At 41.8% G+C, this 21,210-nt stretch overlaps 1 protein-coding gene across 1 annotated transcript in view; it reads right to left on the bottom strand.

Moving 5' to 3' along the window:
- Nucleotides 1–21,210, bottom strand: part of LOC145393549 (uncharacterized) — a 252,668-nt gene that overhangs the window by 218,716 nt on the left and 12,742 nt on the right. The window contains exons 2-5 of the mRNA XM_080267700.1: nucleotides 20,736–20,883; nucleotides 20,096–20,443; nucleotides 14,864–15,021; nucleotides 7,000–7,114 (exon numbers count right to left, since the gene is read on the bottom strand). Coding sequence (XP_080123826.1) covers nucleotides 7,000–7,114; nucleotides 14,864–15,021; nucleotides 20,096–20,443; nucleotides 20,736–20,883 — 769 coding nt within the window. The remainder of the gene's footprint in view (nucleotides 1–6,999; nucleotides 7,115–14,863; nucleotides 15,022–20,095; nucleotides 20,444–20,735; nucleotides 20,884–21,210) is intronic.

The following is a 21,210-nucleotide window of genomic DNA, read 5'->3' as shown; positions in this document are numbered from 1 at the left end:
CCTCCCTATCCCCCCACCCCCACTTGTCTTCCTCTCCCACCTCTGCTTGTCTCCCTTCCCATCCCCCCATCCTCCTCCACACCTACTTGTCTCCCTCCTGGTCCCCCCACCATCCCAAACCCCACTTATCTCCCTCCCCCACCCCAGCTAATCTCCCTCCAGTCCCCCCCTTTCTCCCACCCCTGCTTGTCTCTCTCCTTGTCCTCCCAGGCCAATCTTCACATTTTCCACATCCATCCTACTGCTACCTCTCCCCCATGCTCCAGCATTTCACCACACACTCCATCAATTCCTGCAGCTTTCCCCATTTTGATTTTCTTCTTTGCCTCCACAATTTCCATCCTACTGATTTCTTCCTCTCTTCTCACATCTCTCCTTCTCCCTGCCAATCCTCAACCACTTATACTCACATTACTTTTATTTTCTATGTTCATCAATTCCTTTAAGTGTTCTCTCCACCTGCTCACTTCTCCTTTGTCCAATAGTAAATACTCTACCATTTTTATCTTTCATTCCCTGACTAACTTCTTTGACACCCTAATTCTCTTTACCTCTTTCCAGAACATTTTCTTACATTCCCTCCACTTCACACTCAAGTTCCTTCTAAATTCCTCATCCACTCTCTTCTTACTAATCTTTTCACCTCTCTCTTCCTCTCTACATATAACTCTCTGTTCCATCTCTCAACTTCTTCCACACCCCTGCTTCTCTTCCACTCACTAGATGCCTTCTTCTTTTGTGCCACAGCCTATTTCACCTCTTCAGTCCACCATGCTGTTCCTAGCTCCCTTTTTCATCTTCTCTTCACCCCACACACCTCTCACATGCTGCACAGATTTCTTCTGTGAATATCCTGCACACACCTTCCACATCCCCCATCTGCTCCAATCCATATTTACCCAACCACTCCTCTCTTATATTCTGCCTTTTTTCCATCCTCTTGTAACCTGTCCACTCCCCTTGTATGAACTACTTTCTCCTGTCCTTCCCTTCTTCTATTCCTCCATTTCATTTGGACCTTGATTCTCACCACCAACAAGTGGTGGTCAGAAAGTCCACTCTCCCTACCTCTATATGCTCTTGCATCCATTACACACCTTCTCATCCTTTCATCCACACACACTTAATCAATCATTGCCTACCGTTCATTCAGTTCACCACCCACCCTTCTCATCACTTGCCATGTGTACCTAAGGATCATCTTGTGCCTGAAGGGGGTACTGGCGATCAACAACCTCCTCCTGGCACAAATGTTCACAAAAGCACTGAGATTCTCATCCATCTCTGCAGGCACACTCCACTCATCAACTACTCCATCCACCTTCACATTCCCTACTTTCTCATTCATATATCCAATCAACAACACTCTCTCATTCCTTTCAAACTTTTCCAAGCACACTTCCACATTTGTCCAGAGCTCTTCTCTCACTCTGCTTGCACAATCTTGCATTCACACACACACACACACACACACACACACACACACACACACACACACACACACACACACACACACACAAAATGGTGTGCTTCTGAAAAGTCTAGTATTCCGCTAGATGACTCCATGATTATGACAAACACATTCTCCCCGCTGTTTAAAACGCATATTTTTCTTTGTTAAATACCTACACTGTTGTGTGAAATTGTGAATCACAGTACTGTCATATATCGTAATATATATACAGTAATACAAACAGAACACGTATATATAACATAGCCTGAATTGTTTATATCTATTATAAATGGAAATTAAGATATCATTGATGGCAACCTGCCCTTTCAGTGGCCCTATATTATTTAATTTCTGCTACATTTAGTGCAAGTTTGGTTCTCAATACATTGTTTGTTCAGATTGTAAATTACGCTTAGTGGGTATCTTGACTCATTCAGTCTCTATGTAGGCAAAATTTAATGTTAAGTAAAAACTGGGACTCAACATTTTACTCACTCCATGCATGCACACCGCAGGACAGTCCTGTGTTGCTCCTCAGACCCTCCAAATAAATTACAGTACCTTACTTCATCTAACCTGACCAGACCACTGGTAGTCTATCCATCCATCCATCATCCAATCCTACATCGCCCCATGAGGAGCGTAGGAGCCCGGGGCTAGGCAGTTGGTCCTGACATTTAAGATGAGAGTGACCAACCTCACTCATCCCTCAGTTGCATTACATGAGTAATCAACCCCAACCACCCCTTGGATATAACCCTTCACCGGCTCAATCCGATTGGAGCGCTTTAATTACCCAATAAACCACCAGGGGCCAAAATTTGGTTATGTGGTTACCTTCCAGCGTAGTAAATAGTTTCCTGGTGTACAGGAAACCATTTGGCTTGTAGTCTAAACTGTATTATTTTAAGCATGAGTCCTCGTGTGTTTACAAATCTCTCATGAAAAAAGTTAAACAAGGGACTGTCTTGTGGTGCGCATGCATGAAGGGAGTGAGCAAAATGTTGAGTCCCAGTATTTACTCAGCATTAAAATTCTGCCCACATAGAGACTGAATGGGTCAAGATACCCACTAGGCATAATTTACAATCTGAACAAACACTGTATTAAGAACCAAACTTGCATTAAATGTAGCAGAAATTAAATAAGATAGGACCACTGAAAGGGCAGGTTGCCATCACATGCCATCAGTGATATTTTAATTTCTGTTTATGATAAATATAAACAATTCAGGCTAAGTTATATATACATGTTCTATTTGTATTACTGTATTTATATTACGGTATATGACATTACTGTGATTCACAGTTTCACACAACAGTGTAGGTATTTAACAAAGAAAAATATGCTTTTTAAACAGCACAGGGAATGTGTTTGTCCTAACTGCAGAGGCATCTAGCAGAATACTAGCTTTGAAAGCACCTCATTGCCCACACTTGTAGCCCACAACTTTTAATCTTACTCACACAATCCTTGAGCCAACTGATCCATACTCTCTTATATACTCCTTCCATCTGTTACAACAATACACACTCCTTCTTTTGCTCTCTCATTCTCACCTACTCCTGTGCAAATACGCCATCCATACTCCCATTCCTCACACTCTCACCTCTCCGTTTAGTTTCAGTTAATCCACATACATCCATTTTTGCACCCTCAAACACCTAGGCAATCTCTCTCTCTTTTACCTCATCATTTGCACCCCTTACATTCCATTCCATGTTGCAATCCGTACTGCGTCCTTTATTTGGTCCTTACTCATCACCGGTTGGCCAGTCCTGGTCCGAGACTTCTTGTTCATATTTTTAGTTAGTTTTCTGAAGAGGGGCACTAACCATCCGCCAACCCATTTGTTGTCACGTAGGGAACACGTGTTGGTTGGTTATAAGGTCACCACCCAGCACTGAAAATGATTTCCCGGTTTACAGGAAATCATTTGGCTTGCCACTAAACGTAGAGCTACCCTAAAAACAGAGTACCACCACACTAAGCGGGTGGCTGATGGGTGCCCCCACCTCTCTAGAGGTCTGCTGCAAAATAATGTTGATCTGGTGTGTGCGGTGTGTCAGGGAGAGCATGTTGAGACTGTCTGCCATTGAAAGGATTGATCATGCTGGACAGTCTCTTTAGTGTGTGATGGAGTTTTGTTATTTGGGGGACATGTTATGTGCTGGAGGTGGGACTGGAGTAAACTCTGAGGGTAGGAGTGATTGGAGGAAGTTCAGGGAGATGCTGCATCTCGTAACACTGACAGGACTCTCCCACTGTGTTATAGGATCTTTGTATGTGGCATGTGTCAGAGTGTAATGCTATATGGTAGTGAGACCTGGACAGTAAAGGAAGAGGATATCCATCCATCCATCCACCATCCAATCCTACATTGCCCCATGAGGAGCGTAGGAGCCCGGGGCTAGGCAGTTGGTCCCAACATTTAAGATGAGAGTGACCAGCCTCACTCATCCCTGAGTGTTCATCAGCTTAAACATACAGAAATGACAATGATTAGATAGATGTGTAGTGTGTCCTTGAATGAGGCCTGGGGAGGTTAGGACTGTGACTGAAGCACTGAGTGGAAGGATGAGGATTGAATGTGCTGGTGTTGTGATGAGTAGGGGTAGAATGAGATGGTTTGGGCATGTTGAGGGGATGGAGGATGACAATTGGATGCTGAAGGTGAGAAGTGTGAAAACAGAGGGTAGGACTGCGAGAGGTGGACCAAAAAGGACCTGGGATGAGGTCACTGAGCATGATCAGGGAACTGGGACTAAATTGGGAGGCTGACAAAGATCAAGCAGCATGGAGAGCTGCCATCAGGTGTAAAGGCCAATGCATGTAAGCATGTTGGAGTTTTTACAAACGGTACAAAAAGATGGAATTAGACCAAACGAAGACAGTCCCGATGCAGAACATGCTAGAGTCCGGCCACAAATCCCTGCGGTTCTGGTCCTGTACCCACATCGTCATGAGCCACTCCATCTTCTTCATCAATGGGTTCCTAGCCTTTTTATAATCCTCTTGCTACTAAGGAACATGTCTGCAAACCTCTTGATGATGGCAGAGACAGCTGACTGATGTGTCTACAGCATGTCAGTGATGCCAGTAGCACCCTGACCACCTTGATGGTGCCTCATGACATCCAGCTTTGCTTTGAGGGTGATACTCTTCTTTAGGCACTTCAAGTTCCCTCTGCCAGGGGCAATACTCTAGGCACCATGCTTTTCATTGGGGGTGGTGCCTCGGCCAGACATTATCACAAACTTTCAGTTATTTCACAGTCAGCTTGTGTGTATTCGTGACTGTGGCAGGCTTTTCACCTGTCACTTTCCTTGTTATAGCTGAAGTGATGCACTGAATACAGAGAGATGGACCTTACTTACTTCACATCATTACAGCAAAAGCAATGCATTGAATACAGAGAGATGGGCCTAACTTATGTCACACCATTATAGCAATTTACCAATTACCGCACAGGTGAAGAATGCAGATGAAAAATGGGAAAGCAGCTGGGGTTGATGAGGTGTATGCACAGATGATTACGTGCAGTGGAGGGAGCTGAATGAAGTGCTTGTTTGAGATATGTAAGTAGGCTTGGATGAGTGAAACTGTGCCAGCAGAGTGGAAAACGGCTGTGACTGTACCTCTGTACAAAAATAAAGGTGGGCGAAGTGAGTGCAAGAATTATAGTGGCATAAGTTTACCGAGTGTGGTAGGGAAGGTATATGGAAGAATTATTATGGAGAAAGTATGAGAGATATCAGAAGTCCTAGTGAGTGATGAACAGGGTGGCTTTGGGAGTGGCAGAGGATGTGGATCAAATATTTGCAGTAAGATAGATAGTGGAGGAGGCTTATGAAAAGAAGCATATGGTGTTTATGACATTCATGGATATGGAAAAAAGCATATGACAAAGTAGACAAAGAAGGATTGTGGAAGATTTTGCACATGTATGGTGTAGATGGTAAGCTGTTAGGAGCTGTCAAGAGTTTTTATGATGGTAGTGAAGCATAAGTTAGTCGAATACGTTTATGTGCAGTTACACAACGTGGTGAATGTTTCTGGCGTATCCGAGCCAGGATTCCCGGGGCTTGAATGATGAGTGAATGGAAGTGTGGCCCATTGGACTGGGCAAATTTGGGCTGTCTGGACACTGCTACTCCTCACCCTGCCCTTGGGTGGGAAACGAGGTCCGGATGATGATGATGACGATGTGAAGCATGTGTAAGGGCAAATGGGCAAAGTTCACAATCGGTGTGGGCGTGCAACGAGGTTTTGTGAGGTCCCCATGGTTGTTCAATATATATATGGATGGGGTGATGAGAAAAGCAAAAACACGAGTAATGGAGAGGGGGATGGCATTGGTAATGAATGGTGATGGATGGAATATCTCAAATTTGTTGTATGCTGATGATGCAGTACTACTTGCAAATACCGGACAAGAATTTGGTAGGCTAGTGCAGAGTTTTGCCGATGTCTGTGAGCATCATGCCTTGAGAGTAAATGCAGAAAAGAGTAAAGTGATGGTAACTGAGAGAGAAGGTGAATCCCAGTGTGATGTTACAGTGAACACAGAGAGACTGGAGTTGGTGAGAGAGTTCAAATACCTGGGTACAATGACAGAAAAGAGGAAAATGTGCAAAAGAAGTGAAAAATAGAGTGACACAAGGAAGGAAAGTAGCTGGTGCAATGAAGGCCTTGATAAGAAACAGAGGCGTGAGTGTTGCAGCTTACACGAAGAAGTGTTCGTGCTAACTTTAATATAGGGATCTAAGACCATGGTGTGGCATGAAAATGAAAAGGCAAGAGTGAGAGCAGTGGAGATGGGACTGCTGAGGAATATATGTGGAGTACAGAGAGTGGATAGGACATCGTGAAAGACGTGAAGTGAGGAAGTCTGTGGACACCAGAATCGAAGAAAGTGTACTGAGATGGTATGGTCATGTGGTAAGAATGGATAACAATAAAGTAGTGAAAAAAAGCATATCTAAATGAATTTGAAGGAGGGAGGAGGTGCGGTAGGCCAAGAAGAAGGTGAAGGGATATGGTGGATGAATGTGTAAGAGACACTTGGAAGTAGGCGAGGCTAGGGGACTGACAAGAGATCAAGCTGGCTGGATGAATATTGTGAGGAGAAGCGCATGATCTGGGATTTTGCACCCCTTATTAACGTGACAGCTTCCGGATTCATTCTATCGGATACATTTATGTGAAGCTGAAAAATGTGGTGAATGTTTCTGGCATATCAGACAGAACTAGGATTCTGGGGGCTTGAATGGTGAGTGAATGGAAGCATGGCCCATTGGATTGGGCAAATTTGGGCTGTCTGGACATTGCTACTCCTCACCCTGCCCTACGGTGGGAAAGGAGGTCCAGATGATGATGATGATGATGATGAAGGGAGATCAGGTAATGGTGGGATGCTGTGAATACACAGAATGTACCATAAACTTAGCAGCTCAATGAAAATATGATCTGATTTTTAAATATCACTAAAATGATGAAGACAGCCATCAAAATGTCATTTATTCAGCAACATTTTCATTACTCACCAAAGAGATTATTCAGGTCTTCAAAGTATTGGCATGTTTTTTTGGTGTTGTACATGTCATTATGGTTGACAGTGTTACGGTACTTTTTGCAAAGTTCTCGCCATCGCATGCGGATCTAGAAGAGAGGAAAAAAACAGTAACAAGTCACATGCAGTATTAAATATTGCAGAACTATTGTTTTTAGAATAACTATATTTATAAGAAGGATTAAATATTGCAGAACTAATGTTTTCAGAATAACTATATTTATAACAAGGATGAATGAATATGTAGTCTTATATGAAAACATTAGTACAATGTCAATAGAAGTACTCTGGGAGTACAACAAAGTGGTGTTATGGAATTAATAAATGGATGCACTCAAAGAATGCATGTACACATCCACGTACAGTAATACCTCGATATATGATACCCCTAGATGCGATACCCCAGCTTAACGATGGAGGTAGAAATACCACCATACCCCGCTTAACGAGGGCCAAACCCCGGTTTAACAATGGGTTTTTATTTATTTTATTTTTTTGCCGATTTTGATGATATTTTAGTCTAAAGTTGTGTGTTCAGGTTGATATATAAACTGTGTTTAGACTTAATGTGTTTTAACCATAGGTGGGGTGAACATTCTCATTTTGGGGTACAGTTTACTAAGCTTGATTTTTTCCAGACTTATATTTGATGATTTTCAGATTTTATTTCTTGATTTTTGTGAGTTATTTACAGTTGTTAGGCTTAGGTTAGCTTCCTTGGCAGCTGCTAGGCCATTTAGATTGGCTTTAAACTTGTTTTGGGTCTCAATTGGGTGGGTTTTGGGCTTGGTTTGGGGGGAAACCCAAAGCTGGTACACGCTCCACATTGCTTTATATGTTAAAAGTACCCTGATATACGATACCCTGCCTAATGATGGGGTTTTACCTAACTAATCACATCATTAAACCAGGGTATGACTGTACACAGAATGCAGAAGTGCAGAAAATGTGACTGAGGGTAATTTTTGTTATGAAGAACTATATATGGTGTACAAGCAAACCTGCTAACTTTCATCCATGAAAAAACATAAGGCTTACTGTAGATCCCACATCTTAAGACACAAACATATTACTAAAGAAGAATGATACAAAGAGTCACTTGAGTTTAAATCCATGATAATAAACTTCTTACAAGTAGTTCATCATCATAATCATCATTACTTGGACCTCCTCTTCCACACAAGGGCAGGGTGAGGAGTAGCAATGTCCAGACAGCCCAGTTTCGCACAATCCAATGGGCCATACTTCCATTCACTCATCATTCAAGTCCCCGGAATCCTGGCTATATTGGACATGCCAAAAACATTCACCACGTTCTGTAGCTTCACATAATCGTATCCGACTGGGTCAATCTGGATGCTGCCACGTTAAAGAGGGAAGCCAAAATCCCTGCTCATGCACTTCTGCTCACAACATTCATCCAGCCAGCTCGATCTCTTGTCAGTTCCCTAGTCTCACCGACTTCCAAACCTCTCTTCCTCACACACTCATCCACCATATCTCTCCACCTTCTCCTTGGCCTACCTCACCTCCTCCCTCCTACAAAGTCGCTCAGATACACCTTTTTCACCGCTCTATTGTCATCCATTCTCTCCACATGACCATGCCATCTCAGGACACTCTCTTCAATTCTGGTGTCCACCGACTTCCTCACTTCACATCTTTCACAAATCACATTATTTCATATCCTATCCACCCTCTGTACTCCACATACATTCCTCAGCAGTCCCATCTCCACTGCTCTTACTGTTGACTTTTCACTTTCATGCCACACCAGTCTCACATCCGTATGTTCAAGTTGGCACTAACGCTCCCTCGTGTAAGCCTCGTGCAGCTTCAACACTAAAGCCTCTGTTTCTTATCAAGGCCTTCACTGCACCAGCCACTTTTCTTCCTTGTGTCACTCTACTTTCAACTTCTTTTGCATATTTTCCTCTTTTCTATCACTGTACCCTGGTATTTGAACTCTCTCACCAATTAGAGACTTCACCAGATCCTGTTTCAGAAATCTGCCAGTAGGTTCACTTCCGTTGCCCAGCTCTGATGCGGGGTAAGCACTGGAAAAGTAGCCAGTGCTTAATTTCTTTTTAATTTTGACACAAAGTAAAGCACCTCTAAACATATTTTACTCATCAAATTACCCAGATGGCATGATATGCTACAAAGAAATTACAATATGTGAGCCCTTTGAAAATATATATAATGTATTATATGTGTCATTTTGTAAACTCCCCTTTTGTTAGTTTACTCATCTCTGTAAGTATAACATAGAGACAAAACCTAAGCAATTTTACTAGAACCATCCATAAAGCAAGATAACAGTGATTAAAATATTTGTCATTCATTAGTATCCACAAAAGAAAATACTGTAGATGTGTAGCTGCATATTTAGCAACACCTTTCGATATGCCGCCCTGCCTGACGTATGACTTTTCCTAACAATACGGAGCTGTTGGACGTCTTGGTCATCTTAGTAACCAAAGTCTAACACAAGTAATTCTTTTAATGTTTCCCTGGCTCCACTGCACAGTTTAGTAAGTTTAAACTTCAACTCCTCGTACTCTGTTATGATTATAGCGTCGTACCGCACTGCCGTTTGTTTGGATTAAGATGGCTGACTCACCAACTAAGCAATCGTTCAGTACATTATTTTCAAAGGAACTGCTTACAACTTTAATGTATGCTAAAACACACACATCAGAAGTCCTGAAGGTAATCTCCTTTTACTAACTGCACATGATTTATTCAAATATATGTAAACAGACAGCACACTATTTTAGTCCCCAAGCTAAGATTCTCTGAAAGCCTTGTTATTCTTTCTTTTGCAGGTGTATATATATATATATGTGCTAGACTGAATAGGAAAAAATATTCCTATAAATAGCAGTATTATTATAAACTTAGTATTAGGTACAATTTCACAGGTCTTTAAAACCCCACAAAAATATTTAATCGAGGCTGGGGGACCCTAGACCACCTGGTGGCAGACCGCTGAAACAGGTTTAGTGAAGCCTCTAATTCCAGTCTCTCTCCATTCACTGTAACATCACACAGGGAGTCACCTTCTCTCTCAATAACCATCACTTTACCCTTTTCTACATTCACTCTCAAGGCATGATGTTCACAGACATCAGCAAAACTCTGCACTAGCTTACCAAGTTCTTGTCCAGTACTTGCAAGTAGTACTGCATCATCCGCATACAACAAATTTGAGATATTCCATCCATCACCATTCATTATCAACGCCATCCCCCTCTCCATTACTCCTGTTTTTACTTCTCTCATCATCCCATCCATACATATATTGAACAACCATGGGGACATCACACAGCCTTGTCGCACGCCTACACCGATCGTGAACCATTCACTTAGATGCCCATTAACCCTTGCACATGCTTCGCTACCATCATAAAAACTCTTGACAGCACCTAGCAGCTTACCATCTACACCGTACATCCGCAAAACTTTCCACAATCCCTCTGTGTCTAGTTTGTCATATGCTTTTTCCAGATCCATGAATGCCATAAACACCTTATGGTCCTTCTCACAAGCCTTCTCTGCTATCTGTCTCACTGCAAATATTTGATCCACACATCCTCTGCCACTCCTAAAGCCACCCTGTTCATCACTCACTAGGACTTCTGATATCTCTCTTTCTCTATAATAATTCTTCCATATACCTTCCCTACCACACTCAATAAACTTATGCCACAATAATTCCTGCACTCACTTCAATCACCTTTATTTTTGTACAGGGGTACAATCACAGCCTTTTTCCACGCTGCAGGCACAGTTTCACTCATCCATGCCTTCGTACATATCTCCAACAAGCACTTCATTCCACTCTCTCCACTACACTTAAGCATCCCTGCCTACACCTCATCAACCCTAGCTGCTTTCCCATTTTTTAACTGCTTCACAGCACTCTTCACCTGTGCGAGTGTTACGACTCCCGGCACTGCATTCCTTCTCTGCACACCCCCAAAACCAATCATGTTTACAGCCGCTCTGCTCTATCTATTCCCATTCATCAGACTTTCAAAATATTCTTTCCATCTGGTCCTTACTTCATCTCCATGGGTTAATAATCTACCACCTACATCCTTCACACCATCACATTTCTTTCCGCTTTCACTTCTACATTTCCACAGCTCTTTCCAAAATAACTTCCTATTTTCAGAGTAGTTCACATTCATTTTTCTTCCTAGATCATCATTTACCTCCTCCTCTTTCCTCTTCACTAGTCTCTTTACATGCTTCATGGTCTCAATATACTGAACTCAGTTCTTATTTCAACTGAACCCCTATCCTGTAACCACTTTACTAAAACCCAAATTATCTAGCAAGTAGGCCCAATGAAATGGCTCTTAAGAAAGGATGTGTATGGTGTGAATAAGCAAGCTTAATATTTACTTCAGCCTATGAGAATTAATTCAGCCACCTGACATATTTGGCTATAAATAACAAATAAAAGGGCTTGCCTTCATGGAAGTACTGGTAATAACTATCACCAGATGCCTGAATCCTGTATGCAGTGCCTACAGGTATGTCGATTCCATGTCCCCCTCTCCTTTGTCATCAGGCTGCCTCTCTCCAACTCATACATCCCTCTTTCACAACCTCCTCAGCCTCATCTTTCCATTGCATCCTTCGTCTTCCCCTTCCCTCCTCCACCTCACTCATATACATTCTCCTAGTTGGTGTTTCATTCTTCCTCTCCACATGGCCAAACCATCTTAAAGTATATGTCTTAATGCATTCTAACAAAGCCACATCAATACCACAAAACTCCTTCACTTTCTCATAGGGCTGTCTCCACTACCTCCAAATATCATGGAAATGACACATTCTCTATTTCAGTTAATCAGAAAAATAAAAAAATCTTAAATCATGAAAGAAAGAAGTATTAATTTAACAGATAAGGTATAAAAAAGTAAAAGTATTACTGCACTTCTAAAATAATTGGAATATGAGTGACATGTGGAGGTGTATGGTATGTAGGAGGGCTGCTGGGTCTTGATAGCAGGCTGTGAAGCCTATGCCCAGAGTCGGACACATAAAAAAAAAAAAAAAAAAAAAAAAAAAAAAAAAATGTTCCCAAAACCTGACATCCATCCACATATCCATCATACAATCTTGTGTTGCCCCATGAGGAGTGTAGAAGCCCGGGGCTAGGCAAGTTCGTCCTGACATTTAAGATGAGAGCGGCCAGCCTCACTCAACCTGAGTAGCATTACATGAGCAATAAACCCCAACCATCCCTTGGATATAAACCTGCACTGGCTCAATGAGACTGAAGCGCCTCAATTACCCACTAAGCCACCAGGGCTCATAATTTGGTTATATGGTATACGTAGTAAATGGTTTCCTTATACACAGGAAACCATTTGGCTTGTCACTCAGTGTAGAGTCACCCACAGACAGAAGGAAGAGGAAAGAACAAAGGAAAGAAAGACAGAAGAGGGAGTGTAGAGTCACCAGTAGACAGAAAGAGGAGGAAAGAATGATGGAAAGAAAGACAGAAGAGGAAGGACTAAAGAAGGAAAAAATCTAACATCGTCCTAATCATCACCGTCCACTTCAAAGTAGTCTCCTTGGGTGTGCAGTCATCAATCCCAGCACTTCTCCCACAATTGGAACACATTCTGGAAGTTCTTGAGCATCAGCTTGTTCATGACCTTCTGTGATTCCTCCTGGCTCTCCTCAATGGTGTCAAATCTTAGTCCCTTCAGCTGGATTTTCATTTTCGGAAAGAGGAAAAATCACAGGGGGTCAAATCTGATGAATAAAGGGGGGGGGGACAACCGGCATTTTTCTTGATGCCAAAAATTGCTGAAAAACAAAGGGTGTGTGTGTGCTGGTGCACTGTTATGGTGAAGCACCCATTTCTTTGGGTGCCACTTGTCTGAACGTTTATGTCTCACAACCTCCCGAAGCTGTCGCAGAATACCACAGTAGGACTTTGCACTTACAGTCTCTCCTTGAGGAGTGAATTCCTCATGAACAATGACCTCCATGTCGAAGAAAGCAATGAGCACTGACTTCATACTGTTCTTGACCTGACGTGCCTTCTTTGATAAGGTGAAGCTGGGCTCTTCCACTGTGATGACTGTTGTTTGGTTTCTGAGTCATAGCCATAAACCCAGCTTTCATCACCAGTAATGACACTTAAGAGGAAGTTAGGGTCATTTCTAGCCACTTCCTTGAGCTCTAGGCAGACTTCCACACAATGGTGCTTTTGCTCATCCATCATAGCTTGGCAGCAATTCGTCTCATGTCAAAAATGCATTGGCAACTTCCATATGATATGCTAACAATTTCACAAGCATTGTGAACTGTCCTCCTGTGATCTTCAGGGATGGTTGCATGAAGTTTGGCCACACTGTCAGAAGCTGAACTGGTGGAAGGGCCACCAAAACAAGCATCATCATCTGACGTTTGTCCATTTTTAAATGCTTAAACCAGTCGCAGGTTTGTGTAACCCCATAACCCTCAAAGTACTGTCACCAAATGCTTGTTTTAACATCTTAATGAGTTTCTGCCAAACTGTTCCTAACTTTCACACAAAACTTGATGAACACACATTGCTCTTTTGCATCCTCCATCTTAAGATCACAAAATTCACAAAACTAACCCAAATACAGCTATAAAACAGCACACACATGCAGCAACAGCATCCATCCTGCACAATGCCACTTGACACACCAATAAACAAAGGGTGTTTGCACTGCCACCTAGCATTCACACACCATACGACAAGGGGCTTCCACCCTGCTTCCAAATTTTAGGGAAGTTTTCGGTAGCACCTTGTACACTGATCAATCAATGAAAAGCCTTAAAACATGTAAGAAGCATCAATCTGAATGATAATAAAAATGGCAGCAGCTAGAAATCTTGGGTTGGCTACTCAGGCAGTCTGGGGAAAGGGGAAGAGAGGAGGGATGAGACAGTAGAGATAGTGGGCATGAATGGTAAAGTCAGTGTAAACTTTCACAACAATGATATCCAATACAGCAGTTTCCATACCATTTCTTCCACTACTTTGACAAATGTTATAATACCAAACAAAAATTGTGGTGATCGCATGCGATGCAACGGCACGAAATTGACGGAAATTGTGACATGCAAAAATATCTCTGTGTTTGATTGTTTCTTTCACGAGAACAGTACTAGACATGAACCTAATTCTTTTTGCATTAGTTGTGGGTAAGTCAATGGAATGTTAGTAAAACACCAAACAAAAATTTCGGCAATTGCATGCGATGCGACGGCACAATATTGATACAGCCACCGTCGAGGGTAAAATTGCATGAGGCAGACTGAAAAAGACCTGAGATGTGGTCATAGAGTGACTAAATAGGGAGGCTGCCTGAGATTAAGCAGCGTGGACAGCTGCCATTAGGTGAAAAAAGCCAATCCATGCAGGCATGATGGAGTCTTTATAAACGATACGAACAAATGAACCCTTACTCGGAGGTTTCAAAAAGACAGCAAGTCCTTGGAGATGATAAGGATGATGACTATATACCTCAAGGTATAATGAGCACAATGCAAATAAATCTAGATATACTGTACTGTAGTAGCTAAAGAATCCTTTAAGAAATCACTAACCCCTGCCATCAAATGAAACAGAATATCATTATTTTATTTTATCATTACAATCTTGACAGTTTTATTCAGCACTGGAAAGAATATTCAAACTAAAGAGGTTATAGTTAGCCTTCATTAATCCCATCACTATGAGGTCTTATCTTGACTGAATGAAATGGTCAGGATGTAGCAAGAATACGCTACTTTATACTAATACAGTACATGAAATCATCAGACTAAGACATTACCTGCAGCACTGTAAACTGGTATCCAGCTTCAGCCAGTCTATGTCGGATGATCTCCCATGCCTCTGTTCTTTTCATCTCCTTGTCAAGAATAAAGTATGCCTTGGGGTATTCCTTTAGGAGCTGGATCAAGTAGCGACTTGATTTATTGTCCCATGGTCCTAATGAAATGTGAAAATATTAATTACAGCACCTACTAAATTGAAGCTCCACATAACCATGTTATAACAGCTTATGAGTTATTTTTTCCCCCTCCCTCCAACCTACCACGGCACAGTAAAACCAACTATAATATCTCATCATTAGCCAAAGTATATCTACTGTACATAGCAATCATATCTTGTGGTTTTCTATATCGTAATTATATGGTAATTTGAATAACGTTTCTCAATATCCTTCATTCCATATATAGCCCCACTGATTAAAACCATTTTCCTCTTACAGAAAAGGGGTTTACACAGGAAAGAAATTCGGGTTCACAACAAATGAACTCAAATAATAAGGTCACTTAACTATATTTATATACTAAGGCTTTTTTCCCCTACAGGGGTAACCGAAACAGGAAGACACACTCACCAAATTACTCATCCACTCAATACACATTTACTTGTATCTTAGCCTCTACAGGGAGAAGCGACTGCTTCTCATGGCAGGAGGGTTAGCTGCACACTGCAATCCAATGACATCCACGGCAGGGCCTGACAGCTAAGTTAGTTTACCACTGCCACGTCACAATGGGCCCGTCCCATTCCCCGCACCTGACCCAATCAGCTGATCAGACCAGACGTGGAAGAACATCCCATCTGGGCCGCGTCACCATTTACGCATTCACAATTTCTCTCCACTCATCCCTGTCACATGCAGCCACTCTTCCTTGCTCTACAGACATCCCTCTTTCACCTAATGTTCTCTTCACACTGTCCATCCATCCAATTTGTGGTATTCTTCTCAGCCTTACACCTCTCACATCAGATCTAGTTATCCTTTTCACCAATCACTCTTTATCTATAAATATACACATTCCCTGTCATAACTCAGATACGTTTTGCAGGAAGAACAACGGACATGCATAGCACTCTCCCTACCTTTTCCTTTCGACTGAAACATATTTAACTAATGACAGCTTTCCTATCATAGATGAAATTTTTTTTCTTGGAAGGACAGGAGACATGGCAAGACTCTGGGCTTTCCATTCCTTGTCCTTCCTGGGAAAACATACCATAGTTATAATGGTGTTTATGAATTTAAACCCACAACTTATGGGGGCTTCTCAATACTAATATTTGAGTACTATTGCTTCATGAATTACGAAACAGACATTCCCCCCCCCCCACATTAACATATTACCATTAAGTTAGAATAAGTTTTAATTCCATGTCTAAAGTAAGAGTAAAATGATCAGAATCACAGCAACTAAATCAAGGTTGATATACAGTACCCAAATTCCTCCCACCACAGACACTGGCAACAGCTGGTGGACTATGTGTCCCTGATCCCCTGCCTGGACATGGGGCTGTGCAGGCAGGTGGGACCTGTGATCTGTCCTCTCCTTAAGTACTGATTATGACAAAGTTGCCAACTGTAAGAGGCAAGCCTGAGGGCACTAAAGCACCCACGAGATTTTGAGTGGCATCTTGGAATATGGGCAGCTTCAGAGATACAGGGAGGGAAACATGTGGAGATCTTGAGCAGAAGATGGGTGATGTTTGCTGCATACAGGTTAGATTAAGAAGAAAATCAGAAAAGAATTCTTGGGAAGGATTATTTGGTAAGAATTATTCTGGAAGGGAAGTGTGGATGGATATGGTGGTGTGGGTGTGCATGTCAAACAGAAATGGGTGGAATATGTTATGAATGTAGTGGGAATATATGAAAGAAATACACCATTGTAAATATTGTTTGGAAGACTTCTGGTTAAAGTAATATTGGCATATACTCCAAAGATAGGCTTGGATGATGAATGATGAAGAAAAGGACAGATTCTAGGATGATATGAATGTGTTGGTCAGTGGTATGGGGGATGATGGGATTGTAGGTTTGGGTGGGGATTTAAATGGTCATATGGGTGTGGCAACACAAGGATATGAAGGGGATGCACAGGGGATATTCATATGGTAAAAGGAATGTGGAAGGTGATAGGATACTAGAGTTCAAAGAGGCAATAAACATGAATATGTTCAACACAGTTTTATGGAAAAGAGAGAGCAGACTGATTACATACAATTCTGAGGGTAATATCATTCAAGGAGGAGGCTAGTGAAAGATGTGAAAGTTATAGGGAGTGAAAGTGTATGCAGCAACATGAATTACTGATATGTGACACGGTACTAAAGAACTAGGTAGTGAAGAAAGGGACCTATGCACCCAGGAGGAAAATATGGAAATTGAAAACCAAGCAGCAAGGGACGCCTTCTATAGTTAAGCAGAGTGGTGACTGAACAGGAAGCCATAGACAGAAATGTTAATGAGCAGTAAAGAGCTCTAAAGAACAACTGCTTGAGAATTACACATTCAATGTGTGGATGGACAGGGGACCCACCAAAACAGGTAACATGGTGGTATGATGAGGGTGTAGAAGCTGCAGTTAAAAAGAAAATTTTTCCAGGAATGGAAAAGGGGTTGTAGACAGTGAGGATATTAATGATGCTTGGAGAGAAAATTCTAGACAGCTGCTGAATAAGGTTTCAATGAAACAGGGAAGGTTTGGTGTAAGTGGAATCAGTATTTGGCCCTTGGATTTTGGTTGATGCTGACACTGCGACCAGAGGGATCAGGAGGATGCAGTTAGGGAAGGTAGCAGGTGTCTGAGATGACTCCAGAGATGTCAAAGGCCTCAGGAGATACTAGAATGGGTACTGGGTTTAGTTATGATTTGATAAATTTAACTATATATGAGTGTGTTGTTTCAGGCAAATGACTGAAAAGCATGACTGTAAATGTGAATAAGGTGAAAGGTGATGCCCTGGAAAGTGGAAGTAACAGAGGCATAAAACTTTTGGATCAAATAATAAAGGTACTGGAGAATCCTGTAAGGTATGATAAAGGAAAGAGTGAATATGGTACTGGTGAAATGCAGCTTGGGTTTATACCAGGAAAAGATACCACTGATGCAGTATTCACTGTACAACAACTTCAGGAAAAATACACAGGAAGAGAGGGCTGTACTTTGTTTTTGTTGATTTGAGAAGGCCTTTGACAAATTTTCTAGGTAGGTGATGAAGTGGGCAATGAAAAAGCTTGGGATCAAGGAGTGGCTGATTAAGAGTGGTTACAGCAATGTATCAGGGTGCTCCCAACTAGTGTGAGTAAATATAGGTCTGAGTGATGACTTTTCCATGAATGCTGGTCCGCATCAGGGGTCAGTTATAAGCCCCTTCCTGTTTATCATTGTGCCTGAAGTTCTCTCATGTGATCTCAGATATGAACTCCCATGGGAGGTCTTGTATGCTGATGACATGGTGTTGACTGCAGAGAATGAAAGAGAAGCAAAGAAACGATTCAGGGAGTGGAGAAATGGAGTGGGATAGAACGGTAATGATAGTGGATGCAGATAAAATCAAAGTGATGACATCTATGGCTCATGGTGTTATTGTTAAAACAGAGGGAGTTTGGCCATGTGCAGGGTATGGGAAGTAACTCCATCTTGTGCAGTGTTTGCGATCTGTGGGTGCATAAAAGATGTAGTGACATTAGAGGCAGGCTGTGAAATAATGCTGATTTTGTGTCTGCAGTGTGTAGAGGGGAAGCATGCAGACACTGATAAGCAGTTAACCCATGGATTGCCAGCCACAGCTCAGGCTGGGCAGTGTCGTGTTGCGAGCCACAGCTCAGGCTGTGCTGGCTGTGCATCACCGTAAACAACTCGACCCCTACACAGATTTACGCATGACGTTATGCAAAGACGGAGAGAGAGAGAGAGATTTTTTTCTTTTCACTAGATGATGCCCTAGATGCTTATCTTCAAGTTCATAATACACAAAAACAAAACAAAAAATTGATTTTTTTTTTTTTTTCATTTTTTCACTACTCCCGTGCGTAAACTTATGCATGGCCCTGTGCAAAGACGGACAGAGAGTGAAAGAGAGAGGGTTTTTTTTCTTTTCACCAGATAATGCCCTGGATGTTTATCTTTAAGTTTATCATAAAAAACTATAAGAAAAAAAATGTTTCCTTTGTTTTTTGTGCACGACGGGGTGGGATAAAAAAAGGAAATTGCACAATCCACGGGTTAAGGACTAACCCTGCTCGAGTCTCTTGAGTGTATGGTGGAATTTTTTTATCCGGAGACATGTTATGTGCTGGAGATACGGCTGGAGTGGCTAGGGTAATGAGTGGTGGTTGGAAGAAGTTCAGGGAGCTCTTGCCCCTCTTGACACTGAAATGGCTCTCTGTGCTACAGGGTCCTTGTATATAGCATTTTTTGGGAGTGTAATGCTATGCAGTAGTGAAACCTGAGCAGTAAAGGAAGAGGACATTCAAACATACAGAGATGAAAATGACTAGATGGATATGTAATTTATCCCAGAAAGACAGGTGGGGGGGGGGAGATGAAGAGCTGAGGTAGGATGGGACTTCACATGTATTAGTGTTGTGATGCGAAGGGGCCAACTGACATGGTTTGGCCATGCAGTGGATAAAGGATAACAACTGTGTGAACAGTGTGAGAGGTGTGAATGCTGAGGATAAGGGCTGCAAGATGCAGACTGAAAAAAGATCTCGGATGTGATCATAGTGTGACCTCAAGGAAATGGGACTGAACAGGGAGGCTGCCAGAGATCGAACAGCATGGAGAGTTGCCATGAGGCAATCAAGGCTGATGCATGCTTGTATGTTGGAGCCTTTATGAATAAAATGAAACAAAATGAGCCACAGTGACAAACTTCTACATTTTACATCAAATTTCTAGTAAGGATCTTTGTCATTACGAGTGGGTTAGCAGTAATGGAAATTTCACAGGGAAACCCACTGGCATGAAATCAACCTCAACCTGATGACATTTTTAGTGTTATTCTTGCTATATCCAGGGTTTAGATGACTGCATACAAATCAAAATAGACTTTTTGAACTTGGAAACATTAGATATAAGTGTAGCTAGTCTTCATTAACTCTTCCACTTGAAGGCTCAGTTAAATGGAATACAACAGTCCGAGGTTATCTAAAACAAAATAAATGTATCTAGAGGGGGGAAGGGGAAAGTCCTCTGCTGAAAATGGGAACCACAAAATTCTAACCAACCTAAACGATCAGTGTAGGGAGCATCATGACGTACTCTCCTGCCAAACGTATTATCCTTCATTAACTTGTGCAGATAAGAGGCATTGTCATAAACATATAAATTGGTTGATGGAATCTCAACACCATCCATGTGCCTTTCAAGTTCTATTTGAACTGTGTTCTCTCCTGGGTGTTGCAATACTGGCTCAATATGATGTTCAACTGAGTTCTCTTCTGATATAATAAGGGTACGTTTCAGCTGTGAAGTTTCACTTCTCTGGGGGGCTGAGGTGAGCTTCATCCTCTCTCCAAGAATGCTTGCCACTGCCTCTTCCATGGCTGCTTCTGACTCCCCAGCCTCCCACACTTCTGTTTAAATTTTTTTTTTATATAAATTAATGGCCCCAACCAACTGCACTTGTACTGTAGTGACATACGAGCAAATTCTTAAGTACATCTTCTTTAAGTCTATACACACAAGAACATGGGAACTCATGAGTATCTAATCAGAAACAGGAGAAATTAAATTTAAAATGTAAATCAATAAATAACTCGAGTAAAGACATGCAAGCTGATTTTTTAATACAATGAATATACAATACTGTAATTGTTCCACCAGTACAACTACAAAAAAAGTACTGCTTCTAAACTGCGGTAAGACCTGTTCTAACACAAGAGGTAGATGGATCATGGTCTTGGCCTTCCTGATTCCCAACACTTTCCACCTCTGTTACTTGGCAGTGGTGTTTGTTAAAACCCTCTGTGGTTGGGAAGAGCTGAAAACATTCTCCACACATGTATGACGTTTCCTGCAAGATATAAATTACGCTGCATTAGGGGTCAATATATTAGTATGATGTTTCCTGCACGATATAAATTACACTGCATTAGGGTTCAAAATATTAGTATGACATTTCCTGCAAGATATAAATTACACTGCATTAGGGTTCAAGATATCAGTACCAGTAAAGAATTATACTCAAGGATATGCAGTATATACAAACTATATCTGTTTATCTATCTACTGCCAGACATCATAATCCCATAAGGGGCGGCCATTTGAGTTGTTTTATGGGGATGGGCACTAACCCTCTACCAACCCATTTGTTGACACATAGGGAGCATGTATGGTTTGG

This window comes from Coenobita brevimanus, chromosome 24, assembly GCF_032717465.1.
Source record: "Coenobita brevimanus isolate Jiangsu-jjx chromosome 24, ASM3271746v2, whole genome shotgun sequence".
In the NCBI taxonomy this organism is placed as follows: Eukaryota; Metazoa; Arthropoda; class Malacostraca; order Decapoda; family Coenobitidae; genus Coenobita; species Coenobita brevimanus.
Note: the sequence above shows the minus strand (reverse complement) of the source record. Positions and strands in the feature narration are given on the sequence as shown.